This window comes from Hippoglossus hippoglossus, chromosome 17 (genome assembly GCF_009819705.1).
Source record: "Hippoglossus hippoglossus isolate fHipHip1 chromosome 17, fHipHip1.pri, whole genome shotgun sequence".
Taxonomy (NCBI): domain Eukaryota; kingdom Metazoa; phylum Chordata; class Actinopteri; order Pleuronectiformes; family Pleuronectidae; genus Hippoglossus; species Hippoglossus hippoglossus.
Window position 1 is genome coordinate 12,777,896 of NC_047167.1, and position 15,948 is coordinate 12,793,843.

A 15,948-nucleotide genomic window follows, 5' to 3' on the forward strand; every position below is an offset into this window, starting at 1 on the left:
CAATTTCCTCCATCTCCTCCCAACAGACAGGATCCCATTACAAGCGCCAGGCTGTTATCTCTCACAGAGGTAGCAGCAAACATAATGAGACACGTTGCAAAGGGAGTGGCCCGCAAATTGACATAGGACATCTACAGATCTGGGAGACGAATGCACGACACAAATGGTATCGAACCGTACGGCGACAATTTTCAAAAATGTTCCTGCAAAAAGGTATTTGATCAACCTGCCTTACTAAACAAAGGCACACTGACATAAGGAACCTGGATGCTGCAGCAAGCTCCTTTAATTGCAGCCTCACAGATCCATCCTGTGATTATTGGCAATTATCTGTCAATTAGCAATTTGCTGATGTCACCGCGATGTGAAAGGCAAAGCAATCAGGAGCGGTTAGCGTAGTAATGGTTGTCCATAATAATGGGCCTATCTAGTGATCAGCGCACAGCACAGGACACTGTGTGTGTGTGTGTGTGTGTGTGTGTGTGTGTGTGTGTGTGTGTGTGTGTGTGTGTGTGTGTTTAGTCCAGTAACTAATCTCCAGTGTAACTTTAGCAATCACAGCGGAGCAGAGCTGTCAACACTGTTTCATGTCTACACCGCTCAGTGGTTTCGGAGGCTCCTAAATAGGATACATATGCCACTCAAAATGACCTTGACTGGAAATGCACTTAACCTTTCCTACAGTAGCCCCCATACCACCCATAGCAACAGTGAGGGGCCTCATCTCTCTGTGTCATGTTAAATCCGGAAGGTATACTCATGTAATATGAGTGAAATTTAAAAATCATCTGTACGTAGTTAAGGGGGGCACATACAGTAGATCCAATAGAAAATTATAAAATCAAGGAGTTAAAAGCTATGAATATATTTGAAATACATCGAAAATACACCTAACAGAAATAGTGGATATATAGTACTCTATCTGTCTATCGTACTATCATGTTATACAAAATATAAATGTCCTTAAAGTGATCTGTAGTTATTCTTGCTGACTTTGGGACATTGCTCCGCACGACAAACACCCTTTGTTTGCCCTGTTTAATACTTACAAAAACACAAAGAGACACACAGGAGATGACAAATCATCCCAGTCTCCGCCGAATGCAGCCAATCCATCAGACGCACGCTCGCCTCTCAAATAAACAGAGGACGCCCGCGACATCTGTCATTCCCTACCCATGCTGTGATCCATGATATGATTGCAACGCTCATACATCCTGGACGATTTACAATCAATCTTGAGAGCCAAGGCAACAGACAGACAGAGAGTCAGAGGAAGAGAGAGCGAAAGAGAGAAAGAGAGCGAGAGAGACGCTTCTTGTTTGCTTTTTGGTCTCTTCAGTTTTTTTTTAAGCAGCACTATGACGATCCATCATGCTTTTCCTTTTAGAAGCTGCCACATGATGTTTATCAAGGAAAGACGATTTTCAAAGCATTACCTGAGCCTCAAATTGATTGAAAACATGTGCGGAACCGCAAGTCGCTCTCAACACTTCCTCCACATTTTCAACTGTCAATAACAGCGGAGGGAAGGTGCTCTCTTTCAGCCAATCATTGACAGGTGTCTGAGAGCCCTTTTAAGAGCCGGCCGAGTCATTCTTTTATTTTTATACATGCTCGAATCTGCTCGCACAAACATACACACACTCACAGACTCGCCCAGTGACCTTGTCAAGAGTTATAACCATCACATGAAGAGAGGGCTACACATCTGTGTCTCTCTGTTCCACCTCGGGTGAGGGAGGTCAACATATCAAGCAGCTTTCATAAATGTAAGAAAAAGTTGATGGAGGATTTTGGAATTGTTTGCGAAGCATAAATATGACGGGCGGTTCAGATTGTAATGGAACCTGTTAATTTAGTTACAAAGAGGAATATCATGAGCTTTAGCACAAACATTACTCCCCACACATTATAAACGCATTATATGTATTAAGACTGTTTGTGTTCTTGAACCAGCACAGTATCAATAGTTTACCTGTAAATGCAAACACATGCGTGTATGCACACGCAAGCATAAACACAGGGAGACATGAACATTTGTCACGATTTCATTAGACAGTCTCAGAAAAAAAAGCAAAGTTTGAACATAAACAAGCGTGAGTCCTCAAATCGCAGCAGCTTAACACACTCACACACATATTTTTAAAGATGCAGCTAGAGAGGAGTCGTTTCATCATCGCCCGAACCTGTTTAATGTTGTCTGGGGAGGGGAAGACTAAATCCTTATCGTGGAGAACAAGAGCCTGAGAGTCACTACAACAAATACCTGCATGATGATGTTTTCTGTAATACAAACACAGCATTGACATTAACAGGCTGGAACATGATATAGCCTCATGGTTGGGAGGGACTGAGTAATGTAATCCATTCAAATGCAAGAAATGATATCCTTTCCCAGGGAAAATGAGCAGCAAGTTCCCAGTTTGACTCCCGGCTAGCTGTACCGTTCGCTGAATGTCTGACTCATTTTCTCTCTGTTGACATCAAAATAAAAGCATAAAATGCCTGAAAAAATAATTTCTAAAAAGTGATAAACACACAGACAGATACCCAAAACCTACAAATTAGTCTTTTTGAAGATGCGTCTAAAAATATCCACAGTGAAGGATTTCAACAAACTATTTTGACATAACCCAGAGAATTGTCTTAGTTTCTTAATTACTGTTTACACAGTTTGTGACAGTCCAGATGTTAAAACAACGACAGCGAAAGGCAGCAGCATCGACCTGCAAACGCAGAGACCTGATGAAGTGTAAGCCTGATCACTGATAGCATTTTCAATTATACACGTTAGCCACACCTTACTATGGCTGTGTAATGTTCGGATTAAACCATTAATCGACAGTGTGTGACGGACAACGGGAACATCATGATGCAGGACATGTTTTCTGAGTGGCCGCTCAATTGAAAGTAATTGTTTTATGTTAAATACAATTGTTAATTAAAGTAATATATAATATAAATACTATGCAAATCTGTGTCATAATGATCCTGAATACTACACTGCACACTCCCAGACAAGCTTGCAGAGTTGAGCTCAGAGTAAGGTCAGCAATTCCTCAACCTCTACAGACAAGTACACATGATAATTTGTGAGAGCTAATTTGAAGTATGCTAACCTCCACTGACACTGTACATGCATTTGTTGCACACTTCCTGTCTAGTTATGCCTTTACAAATCATTCATCATTTACCGAGCCTGTCAGAGAGATTCAAGGCTGCATTTAGAGGGAGAATTTATGATGTGAGAGGTCAGCATTCGATATCATACATTAATAATCTCACATCACTCGTACGATGCACCTTTTGATAGTAAGAGAGTTTCCTCTGAAACTGATGTGACACAGTTGTAAAACACAGGAAAACCCGCCGCACAATTACATTCAGCTCGGCTTAGCGGGAACATTTGTCACCTTGACATATCATCGGCTGAGCGTCGTGCGCCCGCGCCGGAAAACGTGTGCGTCTGAACGAGCTCATCTGTTGATTCACGTCCGCATTCCCGACTCCCGCCTCAGTTCAGACCACCGCGCTGCATGCCAGATGTGCGTGTACAGTAACTGTATATTCCAGCCGTTCATTTGCCCGACTCTCGGAAATGGGCTGACTCCGCCCAGGCATCAGTGTCAATCTGATGAGTGGGTGTCTAACAGTGTGTGAAGCTCACATCAAAGACGTGCCGCTTTAAATGCCCAGCCTTGGGAGGAAGCAGGGAGGGGAGAGACTTCACAGGAATAAGGGATGAGAAGGGAGGGAACAATTGGAGAGGGGCATGAATTTTATACTGTTCAGTGAGCCCCATAACAGAACAGGGCTGGGGGTGTATGGCTGCGACTGCTACGCTAACAGGTTGAATCAAGACATCCCTCATAGATTAACAGCAACGTTAACACAAGAGCTAACAGCAAGTGCTCACACTGGTGCGAGTCCCTGTGACAAACAATCCTCTACACAACATTCATTATCGCCGACACAGACATTCATAAAGATGCATGCAGGCATATATGCACCCTAAAAGGCTCTGTGTGCTTAAGGGTTAGCAGCCAGAACCACCAGCCACCTCATTAGCACAAATCCAATCGCAGGCAGATACTGGCCCATCGTCCCTCTCCCCCCCTATGTCTCTTTGTCCCTCTTCACCTCTGTTCTCATGCACAAATTAGTCTTAATCCTTGTCCTCTAACTTGCCCCCAACCAAAAAAAGCACATGGATCGGTGGAGGAAGGACACAGTGGAAGGAAAACAACTCATCTCTACAATCATTTTCAGACAAGCACTCAGACAATTGGCTTCGATATTATCCAGATTTTGGCTTGTCACATATAATGAACATAAGCAGGAGATTTTCCAGGTCAGACGCGTTCACAACAACATGACAATCTCTGTGGCGTTCAGGTGAGGGTTGGCGCCTGGGTAGAGCATGCAGGAGGCAGGACATGACGTATAAATTCCACTGCGGCATGTATTTTACACCTGGCACCTCTTAGTTTTGTATCCCGTCCTTAGAAACATAATTTCTCCCCCATGCGGCGAATGTGTCCTGACAATAACCTGCTGCGTTCTCACGTGAGCTCACTCGGACATTCTCTGGACATTTGACGAGGGGCCAGGCAGGAAACACTCTTTGAGATGGTCCAGAGCAACTGACATTCGCACATTTTCGTTCTCACCCCATCAGGAGTTCAGTGCGTGTCTGAAAGCAGCTTCTGTAGAAAAATGTCCTCTTCGTTTACTTTTGGTTTGGTTGTGATGTGACCTCAGGATGCATCACATTAAAATGAGGTCTTATGAACCTATGCTGTTATAACTATTCATGGAGGAGAGGGCAGGTCAGTTGGAAGATCTGTACTCGGCCATCCAAACAAAAAGTTAATATAATAAATATGCAAATTAGGAAATATAATCACTAATATTGAATATTAAATACAGAACATAATGTGCACAATCTGATTCTTGATTTTTCTGGGTTTTATTATCTTAGCTGGTTTTCACAGGGACAGAACTTAAAAGCCAAACAAAACACCTTTGACCTTGGCTCCTTTCGGAAAAATGCCTCATTCACCTTGTCAGTTTTCTAGTTGTACTCCAGCCATTCAGGCAGCTGCTGTTACCTCGAGACGCTGTCCACTAATTTCCCATTACCCTCTGTGCTTTAAATCAATACTTAATTACCTCCAAAAAAACACAGTCTCTTCTCATCCAGCAGGAGAAGTGGACATTACAGGGCAGGCATATATTTGTCTGGCAGACGGGTTCGGTGTTACGCGGGGCGAAAACTGTCCTCCCACCACTTGCTACTTATCGGCCCATCAGTGTTCCTCTCAGGAGCCGGCGTTCCATTTTGCACTGTGCGGCCACTTCGTTTCTCTCCGGCACACAATTTTCATTTCTCAGGCTGACGCAGACACGCGCACAGTGAGACACAAATGCTCATGCACAATTTCTCTCCATCTGCACCTCTCTTGCCAAGAACCCTGTGTTTAATAAGAGATTACATTTATGGTGAGGAGAAGGGCAAGCAAATGGTGAAATATGTCCACATGTCCTTAACCTGGGAGAGGCACTTATTCATTAATAATGGGACAGACCCCAGGCCCGGGCCCTTAGCTCGCCATCGCTACTCATTTCCTTTCCACACATCAAAGCTATGTGTGCGTATGTCTGTGATCTTGCACATACACATCTGTGCTTGTGTGTGTGTGTGAGAGTGTGTGTGTACACGTCAGTCCCTATGAGAAACTGCCTGTGGAGGAGCCGGCTTTTATTTAATCAGAAGTGGAGCAGCTTCCACCACCGTTGGTAATTTCAGCCCTATTAACGTCCTGCCTTTAATTCCTCTGAGCACTAGAAACATAACGTACATCCTCTGGGCGGCTGAATCACTTAAAGTGGAAAAAATTACCACAAAGTTGTGTTTTCTTTTTGTCCTGTACAGTAGCGACTTCGTATCATGTACTATTGGGAAAGGGATTTGCTGAATAAACATGGGGATATCTAGTGTTAGTTTGAAGGGTGCAGCTATCAAGTGTGCAAAGTGAGCTACACTGATACACTTATCAGTTTGATTGTAGACTTTAAAAAGTTTCCCACGCACTGAAAGTCACAGAAACACCATATACCTGCCTCCTCCCACTCCCCTAGTCGGCCTCTGATCCGCCAGCCTCCCCGCTTGCAGCCCTTAAGTCTGAGCCGTAGGGCTTAAAAGTCAAATTAAATCATTCTGGGCCCGACTCAAAAGCAGATCTCATTATAACAATCATAAATGAACCTCTTTGTTACAACAAGCTTACACCCCCAATAGTCTCTTTACCCCCTTCCTGTTCCTCGCAGTGGTGCGTCTATTACGTCTTCAGAAGGACAGGCTCATATTTCACTTTTTCCTTGAAGAAAACCATATAACGCTTCATAAATGCATCTGTTTTTAACTAGAAAGAAGGAAGCGGCAGGTGAGGGAGGGGCGGGAAGGAGGGAGAGAGGCAGGGAGACCCAATTATTCCAAGAAACGACTCTCCTATTATATTATATATACATTATAGCATACTAGAGACCAATTCCAGCCAATAAAAAGCTGACCCAAATATATTCAGGCTCTAATTAGAATTTCTTGGAGAAAATAGAATGATCGGGGAGGAATGAACGGCCATAAGGTAGAGTCAACAACAGGCCCTTGTAGATGTGGACCGGCCCGAGCTGACATATGGAGGGTCTAGGTGGAGTGAGCCAAAGGGGCCATGGGGTGGAGGAGGAGAAATAATGAATACGAGGGCTGTAAGCACAGAGGCCCCAGAAGCCAGGCTGCGTTAACAGTGTGAAATAAAACTCGATAATCAATGCTTCTTCTTCTCGCCTCTAAACCCAACAAATATAGAAGACGCGCCACTTTCTTTCTGACTGAACAACTGTCACCCAATCTCTGGGACAGGTGATAATGGAGGGGAAAAGGCCTGAGAATCAGAACAAGAATGAGCAAAGACTCATTTCTCACACCATTTTGAGTGGTGGGAAAACTGTGCCCAATCACTTACTAGCCATTTTCCACTAGGTGTGGCCTGGAGGGTTATCTCTAAGTTTGAGCTCTTGTGCACATCAAGCGGCGTCTGTGGGTGTGTGTCCATTGTGTCTTTGCCGTTTGAGAGAACTGGCCTTACCAGCAAACAGATGACTCACACAGTTTGTGGTTGAACTGTGTCACGAGCGCCACAGCTTTCACTCCGGCTCTCAAATGTTTTTCGTATGTGGCTGATGCATCGGGGTCTGCTCCTCCTGGAGATTGAGCGGATAAGCCCTCAGCCCTCTTCCCACAGCCAGCTACCTGCTCTGATAAGGGCCGAGCGCGAGGCAAAAACAGTAGGAACCTGACACTGCCGATAGCATCTCCGCAGCAAAATCTCTGGACACAGGAATGTATCGTAGACTCGGGAAGATGCACGGTGAAGAACAGAAAATAGAAAAAGAAAAAACGTCTGGAATGGAACCGGATACACAAATACGCACACATAGTATAGTGCATACCGCTCTAATGCTTTCACTGTCTCGGTCAATAACATTCATTCTCATACTGAGATGTACACAAAAATGTGCACATGCATACAAGCCCCCAACCTGCTTCCACCATCTGGCCATCCCAAAGCTCAGATGTCCCTGGGTAAGGTGAGCTGCGAGGGGGACAGTGCCTGTGTGTGTGTGTGTGTGTGTGTGTGTGTGTGTGTGTGTGTGTGTGTGTGTGTGTGTGTGTGTGTGAGAGAGAGAGAGTGAGACAGACAGAGAGAGAGAGAGAGAAGCTAGTGATCATATTATCAAAGAGAGAATATGCAGTATACAGTCCACTGCAGTATGTGAAAAAACACCTTATGAAGAACAGTGCAAGGCCCACAGAGTCTCGCCACACTGGCTGCATACAAGCACAACACTTTCACAGGAAAAGCAGCAGAACACATTTACAGCACCACAGGTACATGAGCTGCAGGCAGGGCTTTGCACTGGGGGTCGTCATAGCTGACTAGGCTGCGTAAGCACACCTTAACACCGAGGAGTCTTTTCACTGTGGGCAAAATAAAGCCTCCATTATAGGAGGAGGCCGTGCCTGCTGCCCCTGCCAGCCATAATGGCTTTAGCAGTCGACTGACGACACAGGCATCCAAACGCACAATACACAGAACGGTGGTACAAAACTAGTGGAAAATTGAATTCTACTTCAGGTGGTCCCAGGTCAGCAGTGGTGCCCGTAGACAAAATACAGTTGTACACTCGCACACAATCCTTCATGTTTTTTCAGCTCCTGCTGCCCTGAAACCCTTCTGCCAATGTTGCTCCTATATTTTCATTTGTCCCTTTTCCAACCATTTCAAATGAGAGAGCAGAGGAAAGGAGCAATCTCACATTCACATCCATTAGAGGCTCAACAGGACTCTTTTTACAGCCTGTCTCCTCTGCACAGCTGGTGGCACACGCATGCCCCCAACTCACACATCCGGTAGCACAGAACTATTAACTCAGCACTAGGTTTGCAGCAGTAGTCAGTGTCAGTTGTGCTTCCATGTTTCAGACAGACATAAAACTGATTTGGTTCCGTTTTTGTATATCTGCAGTAGTGCCCACATTCAGATTAAATATTTACAAATCCCAATTTGTCTCGTAGGGCTTCACAATGTAAAACATCCTCAGCCCTTAACCCTCAACAAGAGTAAGGAATACTAAACTAACAAAAAAACCTATTAACAGGGGAAAAAGCATAGAAACCTCAGAGAGAGTCGCGTGTAAATGAACACATAAACAAACAAACAGTATATAAGTGAAATGTGAAGCAAAAAAAAGTGACAGCCCACTGAGTGACCCATTTGTTTGAGTTAGATGCAAAAAGAATCCATGCTAATGTGAAGCAGAGAACAATCAGAACTGTACAAGAACAAACACTTGTCTCAAGGTTAAGTCTCATGAGGCCTTTGCAAATCACGACTAATGCAGCATGAGAGAATAATAATAATAATATACCCTGACTTCTCCCCGCACTGAGGTCATAGCAGTGCATGGGTCGGCTATCCCACAATGCCTTGGGAGATGAGTCAGTGTCCTGCTCAAGAACACTTACGCAAAGCGGTCGGCTGCTGAGACGACTGGAACTTGCTCTGTCCTCTAAACTTTCTTCTTCTTTATCCTTTGCTTCTACGTCAGCAGTGTGTGGTTCTGATTTCTATAACTACTATCTGTTGCTTAAGATATCATGAATATTGTTTATTCTAGGTACCGTGTTCTCCATTCCATCCACTTGCCCCCTGACTGGCTGCTGCTGTTGTTTCAGCTCAGGTTGTAGAACGGCTCAGGCATCTATACTGTGACTGCCACAGCCCTGTGTTCGTTTTACGTCCACAGCCTTGTTCGATCGCAGGCTACTCATTTGTAAAACACGCATACTGTATCTTTTCAGAAACTCCCTGACCTCCCTCCTTCTGTCTCCCTCATCTTTTCATCTCCCGCGGTCCCCATCCATCTTTCAACCGCTGTTTCATCCCTCCGCTCGTCCTCCTCCTCCTCCTGCCCTCCCTTCCTCCACCACCCGGTTCCAGGCCGTTAAATGAGCGGGCTTATCTAAGCCTAATTGGTTTAAGGGCAAACAGAAATAAGCAATGGCTCTGTAAGTAGGGGGAGAATTACTGCTGCTGTTGGCAAGAACCATCCGCACACCACGGTGAGAGAGAGAGAGAGCGAGAGAGAGAAAGAGCGAGCATGAGGAAGTGAGGAGGGAGACATGAGGGGAGGGATGGCGAGATTAGTGAAGAGAATTATGGAAGATAGAGTGGAATGGAGAAATGAGGTGGGGGGGGGGGGGGGGGGGGGGGGGGGGGGGGGGGGGGGGGGGGGGGGGGGGGGGGGGGGGGGGGGGGGGGGGGGGGGGGGGGGGGGGGGGGGGGGGGGGGGGGGGGGGAGGATAGAAGGCAGAGAAAAGGTGAAGATGATGGGGAGAAATGCAGAGGCAAGACAAATGAGGGTGAAACAGAGCGCTGCACATGCTTCGTTTTCTAATGGCATGCAAATCCCAGTCCTTGCTCTCCCCTCCGTTTTGGCCCTTTGCTTCGGGCCCCACTGCCCCTCCGCCCCTCTTCAGTAACTCGCCAGTGAATTAATATCTGTTTGCAGATATCATGTCTCCATGTGTGTGGGGTTGTGCGCGTGTGCCTGCGTGCGCTGGGTAGCTTAGACTTTAAATCCAGCAAATTCAAGTTTCCGTAATCATATTCACACCATTTTGGTCCTTCGTCGCACCATCCTGAGACACACAAGCTGCACACCCTAACACACAGACACGCACAGACAGACAGACACGCACAGACAGACAGACACGCACACATACAGACAGACAGACAGACAGACAGACAGACAGACAGACAGACAGACAGACACACACACACACACACACACACATCATGTTAAAACTTCAACTCTCTAAATCTTTCTTTCTGTTACGGTCTTCCATCTTCCAACTATCCATCCATTCTTTCATGCTCGTCTCCTTATGATTCTCATTCCCACGTTCCCCAGTTCAGTTCAGTGCAGTGTTTACTGTGAGTGTATGCACGTGTGGGGAGGTGAAATAAATAATTCAATTCTTCACAGCCTCAGGTCCATATGGCCAGGGCTGCTCTTTACTCTAAAGATACAAACACACACCAATTCACACACAGATCACCGACAGTTATGAAGATTTAGACACGTAATCACATTAAGGGTGACCGGAGAGGCAGGGGTGATGTCGGACCATCTCCCTTTCACACACACACACACCACAACACCACACACACACACACACACCACACACACACACACACCACACACACACACACACACACACAACAAATAAAATGAAAGAGCAACAGATTGGAGTTCAGATCAGTGCAGATTTTAACCTGCCCATGGGACAGCCTCCTTTCAATTAGCCACCCAAACAAGGAAATCACTTTCATCCTTGTTACCGAGGTAACCCGAGGGCCATCTCCCTGCCCATCTGCTTCTTTCTCATCCTACTTTTTTTTTTGAAGTACACACCCCACATCCCTCTCCGAGCAGGGGAAATTTCATTCCCCAGCCTCCTCATCTCTCTGAATTGACATTTCTGCTGTCATCTCACATTGGGTAAACATTTTGAACCTGAAAATATCCAATCCTTGCAGAGGTAGCAATTTGGGCCTGGGCTTGGTTATCCATAGCTGCATGTGCGGAAATCTGATGAGCACAAACAAGAAAACCGCCACCGAATTACAGAGGCACAGCCGGGAGCTGGGAAGAGTCAAGGAGCAGTGTTGTAAATGATTAAAGAGAAAAAGCTGCATGTGAGAAAACTCATTTTATTTCAGCTTCTAATGCATGTGTTTGTGCTTTTAACAGACAGACGGGGGGAAATAAGCTGGTGTTCTACTTTGTGTGTTTTATTGGAGGGGATGAGCGACTGTACAATAACATGAGAGAAGACACTATGTATCCATGATGCTGCCGGGATATCCACGGGGCTATGGAGCTCAGTGCTCGGTCCCTGGGGGCCCACAGCGGAAATGAAAAACATGTTTAACCGAGGAGATATTGGCTGCTAGTGGCACTGCCGATGAGTGTGTGGGAGAAAGAGAGGAGGAAGTGGGACAGATGCAGCAGAGAAAGACAAAGGGATAAAGGAGGGGATGGAGTGGATGATGAGAAAAAATAGAGAAATAAAAAAAATTTAAAAAAGGTGGAGGCAGCTCATTTTCTTAGGAGTTGCTGATTCCAATAGTTAAACTTATATATTCACCCCAGCATAAATCCATGGGAGACTCCCAGTCACAATCTAAGAGAGTTTGTCTCTGCAATTGAAAATGCCAGAGAGTGATGCTCTGGGGGCTTTAGTGATAATATTATTTCACATGTGCAATTTAATGAAGAAAACGTGACAGGATTCCTTAGAGCTTTGACAGGCACTTACAATTACGCGTGTACCTCTGGGGAAAACAGTAATTGTTCGTAATATAACAACAATCTAAAATAGTTTAAAGAGGTGCCACTACTGTTGTATAAAAGGAGGAATACTACACGGTGGAGAAACGACGCATTTGAGCCCATAAATGACCAGTAATAAAGTAATGTGCACGTTTAAAAGCGCGTTTCAACCTCAGAGCATCGCGCTTCACGTGGACAAGCAGCAGCATCAGTGACACGCAGCGCAGCGGGAGGACTCTGGCGCGCCGGAGAGAGGAGAGGGATGAACCACGGTGATCCACAGTGATCCGCGTGTGCGACATCCCCGCATCCCGGTGCCGGAGGCTCCAAGCAGTTGCCCCCCCGCGCACCAACATTACCCATCATCCCCAAGGTGCAGACCGGACAGGAGAAGTCCCCGCACCACGGCACACAACAAGTACAATCCCATGTTTCTTTCTGTTTCTCGTATTTACCTTCCATCGCGGAGGACGTGATGGCCAGCGCGCAGAAAAGCGCACACAAATCCACTGTCACGGCCGAGAAGGGCATAGTCTCCAACAGCGTGTCCCCCCCCCAAAAAAAGAAAAATAGCCAAGACGCACGGCGCGCGTCAAAGAACCGGGATCCCTCGGTGTGTCAGCGCGGTACTCCAGCAGATAGCCTGTGTTGTGAGTCACATTTCAAGCCGTAGTAAACACTGTGTGACAATCAGAGGAGCGGAGTGTGGGGGGACTGACTGAGGGGGTGCGAGGAGCTGGAGGGGGGGAGTGAGGTGGGGGGGGGGGACCCAGCATCGCCTGCTCACAGCCCCCCCCATTAGAGCACCGCGGCCAATCATCGACCGGCGGCTGAAACTCACCAGCCAATCCACAGCCCCGCCGCTCCGCCCAGCGCGCATTGTCAAAACACAAAACTTTTCCTTGACCTATTTGAAGCGGCGTCCGCTGCACTGAAGGGAAATAGCGCCGCTAGCAGGGCTACCTTGGGTACTGCGCCCCATGTGGTAACCCTCCGAGAGCCTCAACCCGCACGGGAGACGGTATAAACGGCTTGTTCAGTGCCCGTGGTTCAAAATAATGCTGCAGCTCACTCATGTCCAATAGGGCAATTCTCACTTCCCCTGATGGTGGAGAGTGTGTCCTTAATCATCTCCACTTAGGATATTACATGTTTCATTATGAAAATCACAAGAATGTTTGAGCACAATTAGGATTTAAAGCTGTTTGTCCCACGATTTCAATTAATTTTGATTATTGAGCAAGTTGGACATTTGCATTCTCACATGACTGACTTCATCGGTGCATGTCTGAAAGCAGCTCAACTGTCAAAGTGAGCGGCTCCAGACGTTCTCTGGAGTTTCTCCTGCCAGGCCCCTATACTAACTTTAAAAAATCAAAAAGAATACAAATATCTCAGGATGAAAAAGCGGTGCAGTGTACGTGGAAGACACAGACTAAGACATGGAGAGAGCTTTTGGTGATACGGTCCAGAGCTGCTGTCAATAGGCTGTAGACAAAAACAAGTAACTATTGGTTACATCCTGCCTCTGCATGCGGCTCCACCCTTTACTTTATTGCTCCAAAGATTTCTGTTGTTGCAAAAGCATCTGAGCAAAACAATCCCTCTAAAGTGTGTCAACGCTCCCACTCTCTCCAACCCTGTTGATACCACACTTAAATGTCCCTAGCAGCCTTATTATGGTCTGGCGCCCTCACCCTTCCATTATGCTCACACAATTACAATGCAGATGTTCTTTAATGGCATTGGCAAATTCAGCCGCACCTCCTAATGATATTAAACAGCCAGTGCACATCAGCTCCAACCCTTTGCCCCCGTCGCCCCTTTTGTCTGCGCGTGTGCTGCAACAGATGGCGCACACAATGGGCTTTCCCCCGCAGGGACACAGAGAACCAGGCTTTGCCTCAGCAGAGGAAGAGGGCAGTTGCTGCCCTGTAGCCCAGAACCACACCTGCGTCGGGCTAGATATGTCCCCAAGTCCCTAGAGCGCTGGACTGGGATGGGGTTGTTAATCTCCAGCCTGAGTGGGGCTGCTTTTACCCGGGGCCACTGGTTGGCCTAATACTTCAGTGCTGTCTCTCCTCAGCACACTGGCCCAGATACTTTTTACCTGCTTTACTTTTTATGGACTTAATGAATGGAATGAAAAGTAGGCTTTTCAAAATACTGTGTAGCTTACGAAATTAATTCCTGTATCTTCTTGCTGTTTGTTTGGACCCTAAAGAGGCCACATGTCACTCTTTATTACATGCAGCTTTTCCCCCCAGCAAGCCTGAACAGTTTTAACTACATCTATCTTTTCCTCCCCTCTGTGATTCAACTCCTAACCTTTACAAAGACAAAAATCAAACACATCGTAAATGAAATGTGACTCGCTTAATAAATGGTTGTTCCTCGTGTGGCAAAGGCCAGCAGATGAACTGGGGCAGACACAGAGCTGCAGGAGCATCAGGCAGCGGTGGCTAACTTGGGAAAGAAGTTGATGAGAGCATTTGTCATTTTTAATGGTGTGGCGAGGAGTGGCGCTCTGGTGTGACATCGCACAGCGCAGCGGGGCCTCTGGTGCTGGCTGGTTTGTAGGCCTCTCATAGCCACCTGGCCTGATTTGTCACTCGGCTCAGTCATCATCACCTATGACTCCACAGGTCATCTCCGAATACAGGAGCGGCACAGAGCAATCTGTCCCGGTTTGCTGTCCACACCCTGGGGGGGGGGGGAGGAAGGAAGGAAGAGTATGAGGGGGAGGTAGGAACAATGCTGCTGCTGCTGCTGCTGCTGCTGCTGCTGTAGCACATCCTGCCTCACAATGCACGCACAGACAAATACATGCATACAATAACACAGTCGCGCACCCACACAGCGCTCTGATAGTGATCCGCACAAAGCCACACAAGCACATGCCTACTTTAGCTCAAGAGCCTCAGCCCAATACCAATACTGAGCCCAAACACATTGTGGAGAGCCCCTCATTCTCTCTGTGGCCTGATTTCTTTCTGCGTGGTTAAGCCTGCAGGAGCAGCATCCCAGTTCTATTTTCCTCCCTGCATTCCTCCATTTCTCCACTTCAGATTCAAAGCAACATCAAAATGCAACCTCTCCAAGCGGGGGTGTTCTCCAGCTTGTGTTCTATTCACTGTTGTTTTTCCTTTTCTTCTCATTCTGTGAGCAGGATCGGGAAAGGAATTACGCTTTTGACCTGTAAACATCCAGCCGGCGTCTGCCTCGCCATGACCAATGTGCCATGACCTTTACATTTCTCATCTCTGTCTCCTGTTTCCTGATTCCTGTTTGTTTGCCGACAGGAAATACAAAATGGTGTGCGGCTCGTTCTGCACACCAAAAACAACACGAGGCACGACGGAGTGGATCTGCCGTACACATGGTCGATGTTTTCTGATGAACAAAGCAAAGTGCAGCGTTCACTGAGACCCGCATTCATTATTTAGATTTGCGATGCGGGAGTGCATATGAGCCGTATGGTTGGTGACAAGCAGGCATGTACGTTAGAAAGAGGTGGATGATTATAATGGTACAGAACGAGAAAGGCATAAACAGATGTATATAGAGAATAGAGGGAGAGCATGGAAGCTGGGAAGGTTTGCCAGGTGATGAATATGAATGCATGAAAATGAAATGCCTAAGTCAATATGGAGACAGTGTGGGGACCCAGGTGACAGAGGAGTGCAGTGCTACACCCACCCTGGGGGGATAGACTGGTTATTAGGCCGGGCTCTGGCTTCATCCATCTTCACGAGTCTGAGCACCGGCCATTGACAATATGAGCAGAGAACCGGGGCTGAATACAGATGTGCTGTGGACCAGTGTTCCCCAAACAGAGGGTCAGGCCTCACGAGGGGGTCCCAGGCGTAGTCGCACTTTCTGGGTCACAACTCAAGAGGCACGATGGAAAACAGGCTCATTGGAAGGGGAAGTATGGTGTTGGTTCAGGGAGTATTTATCTCGAGCAGGGCTGGACAGGGGTTG

The 15,948-nt window shown here is 46.8% G+C and overlaps 1 protein-coding gene across 2 annotated transcripts in view; it reads right to left on the reverse strand.

Moving 5' to 3' along the window:
* Positions 1-12,993, reverse strand: part of LOC117777942 (ephrin type-B receptor 1) — a 158,239-nt gene extending 145,246 nt beyond the window's left edge. Inside the window, exon 1 of one of the 2 annotated variants that reach the window (XM_034613054.1) lies at positions 12,420-12,993. In XM_034613054.1, coding sequence (XP_034468945.1) covers positions 12,420-12,495 — 76 coding nt within the window. In that variant the 5' untranslated portion in view covers positions 12,496-12,993. The remainder of the gene's footprint in view (positions 1-12,419) is intronic. The other variant, XM_034613055.1, reaches the window with a different exon arrangement.
* Between the last annotated feature and the right edge of the window lie 2,955 nt (positions 12,994-15,948).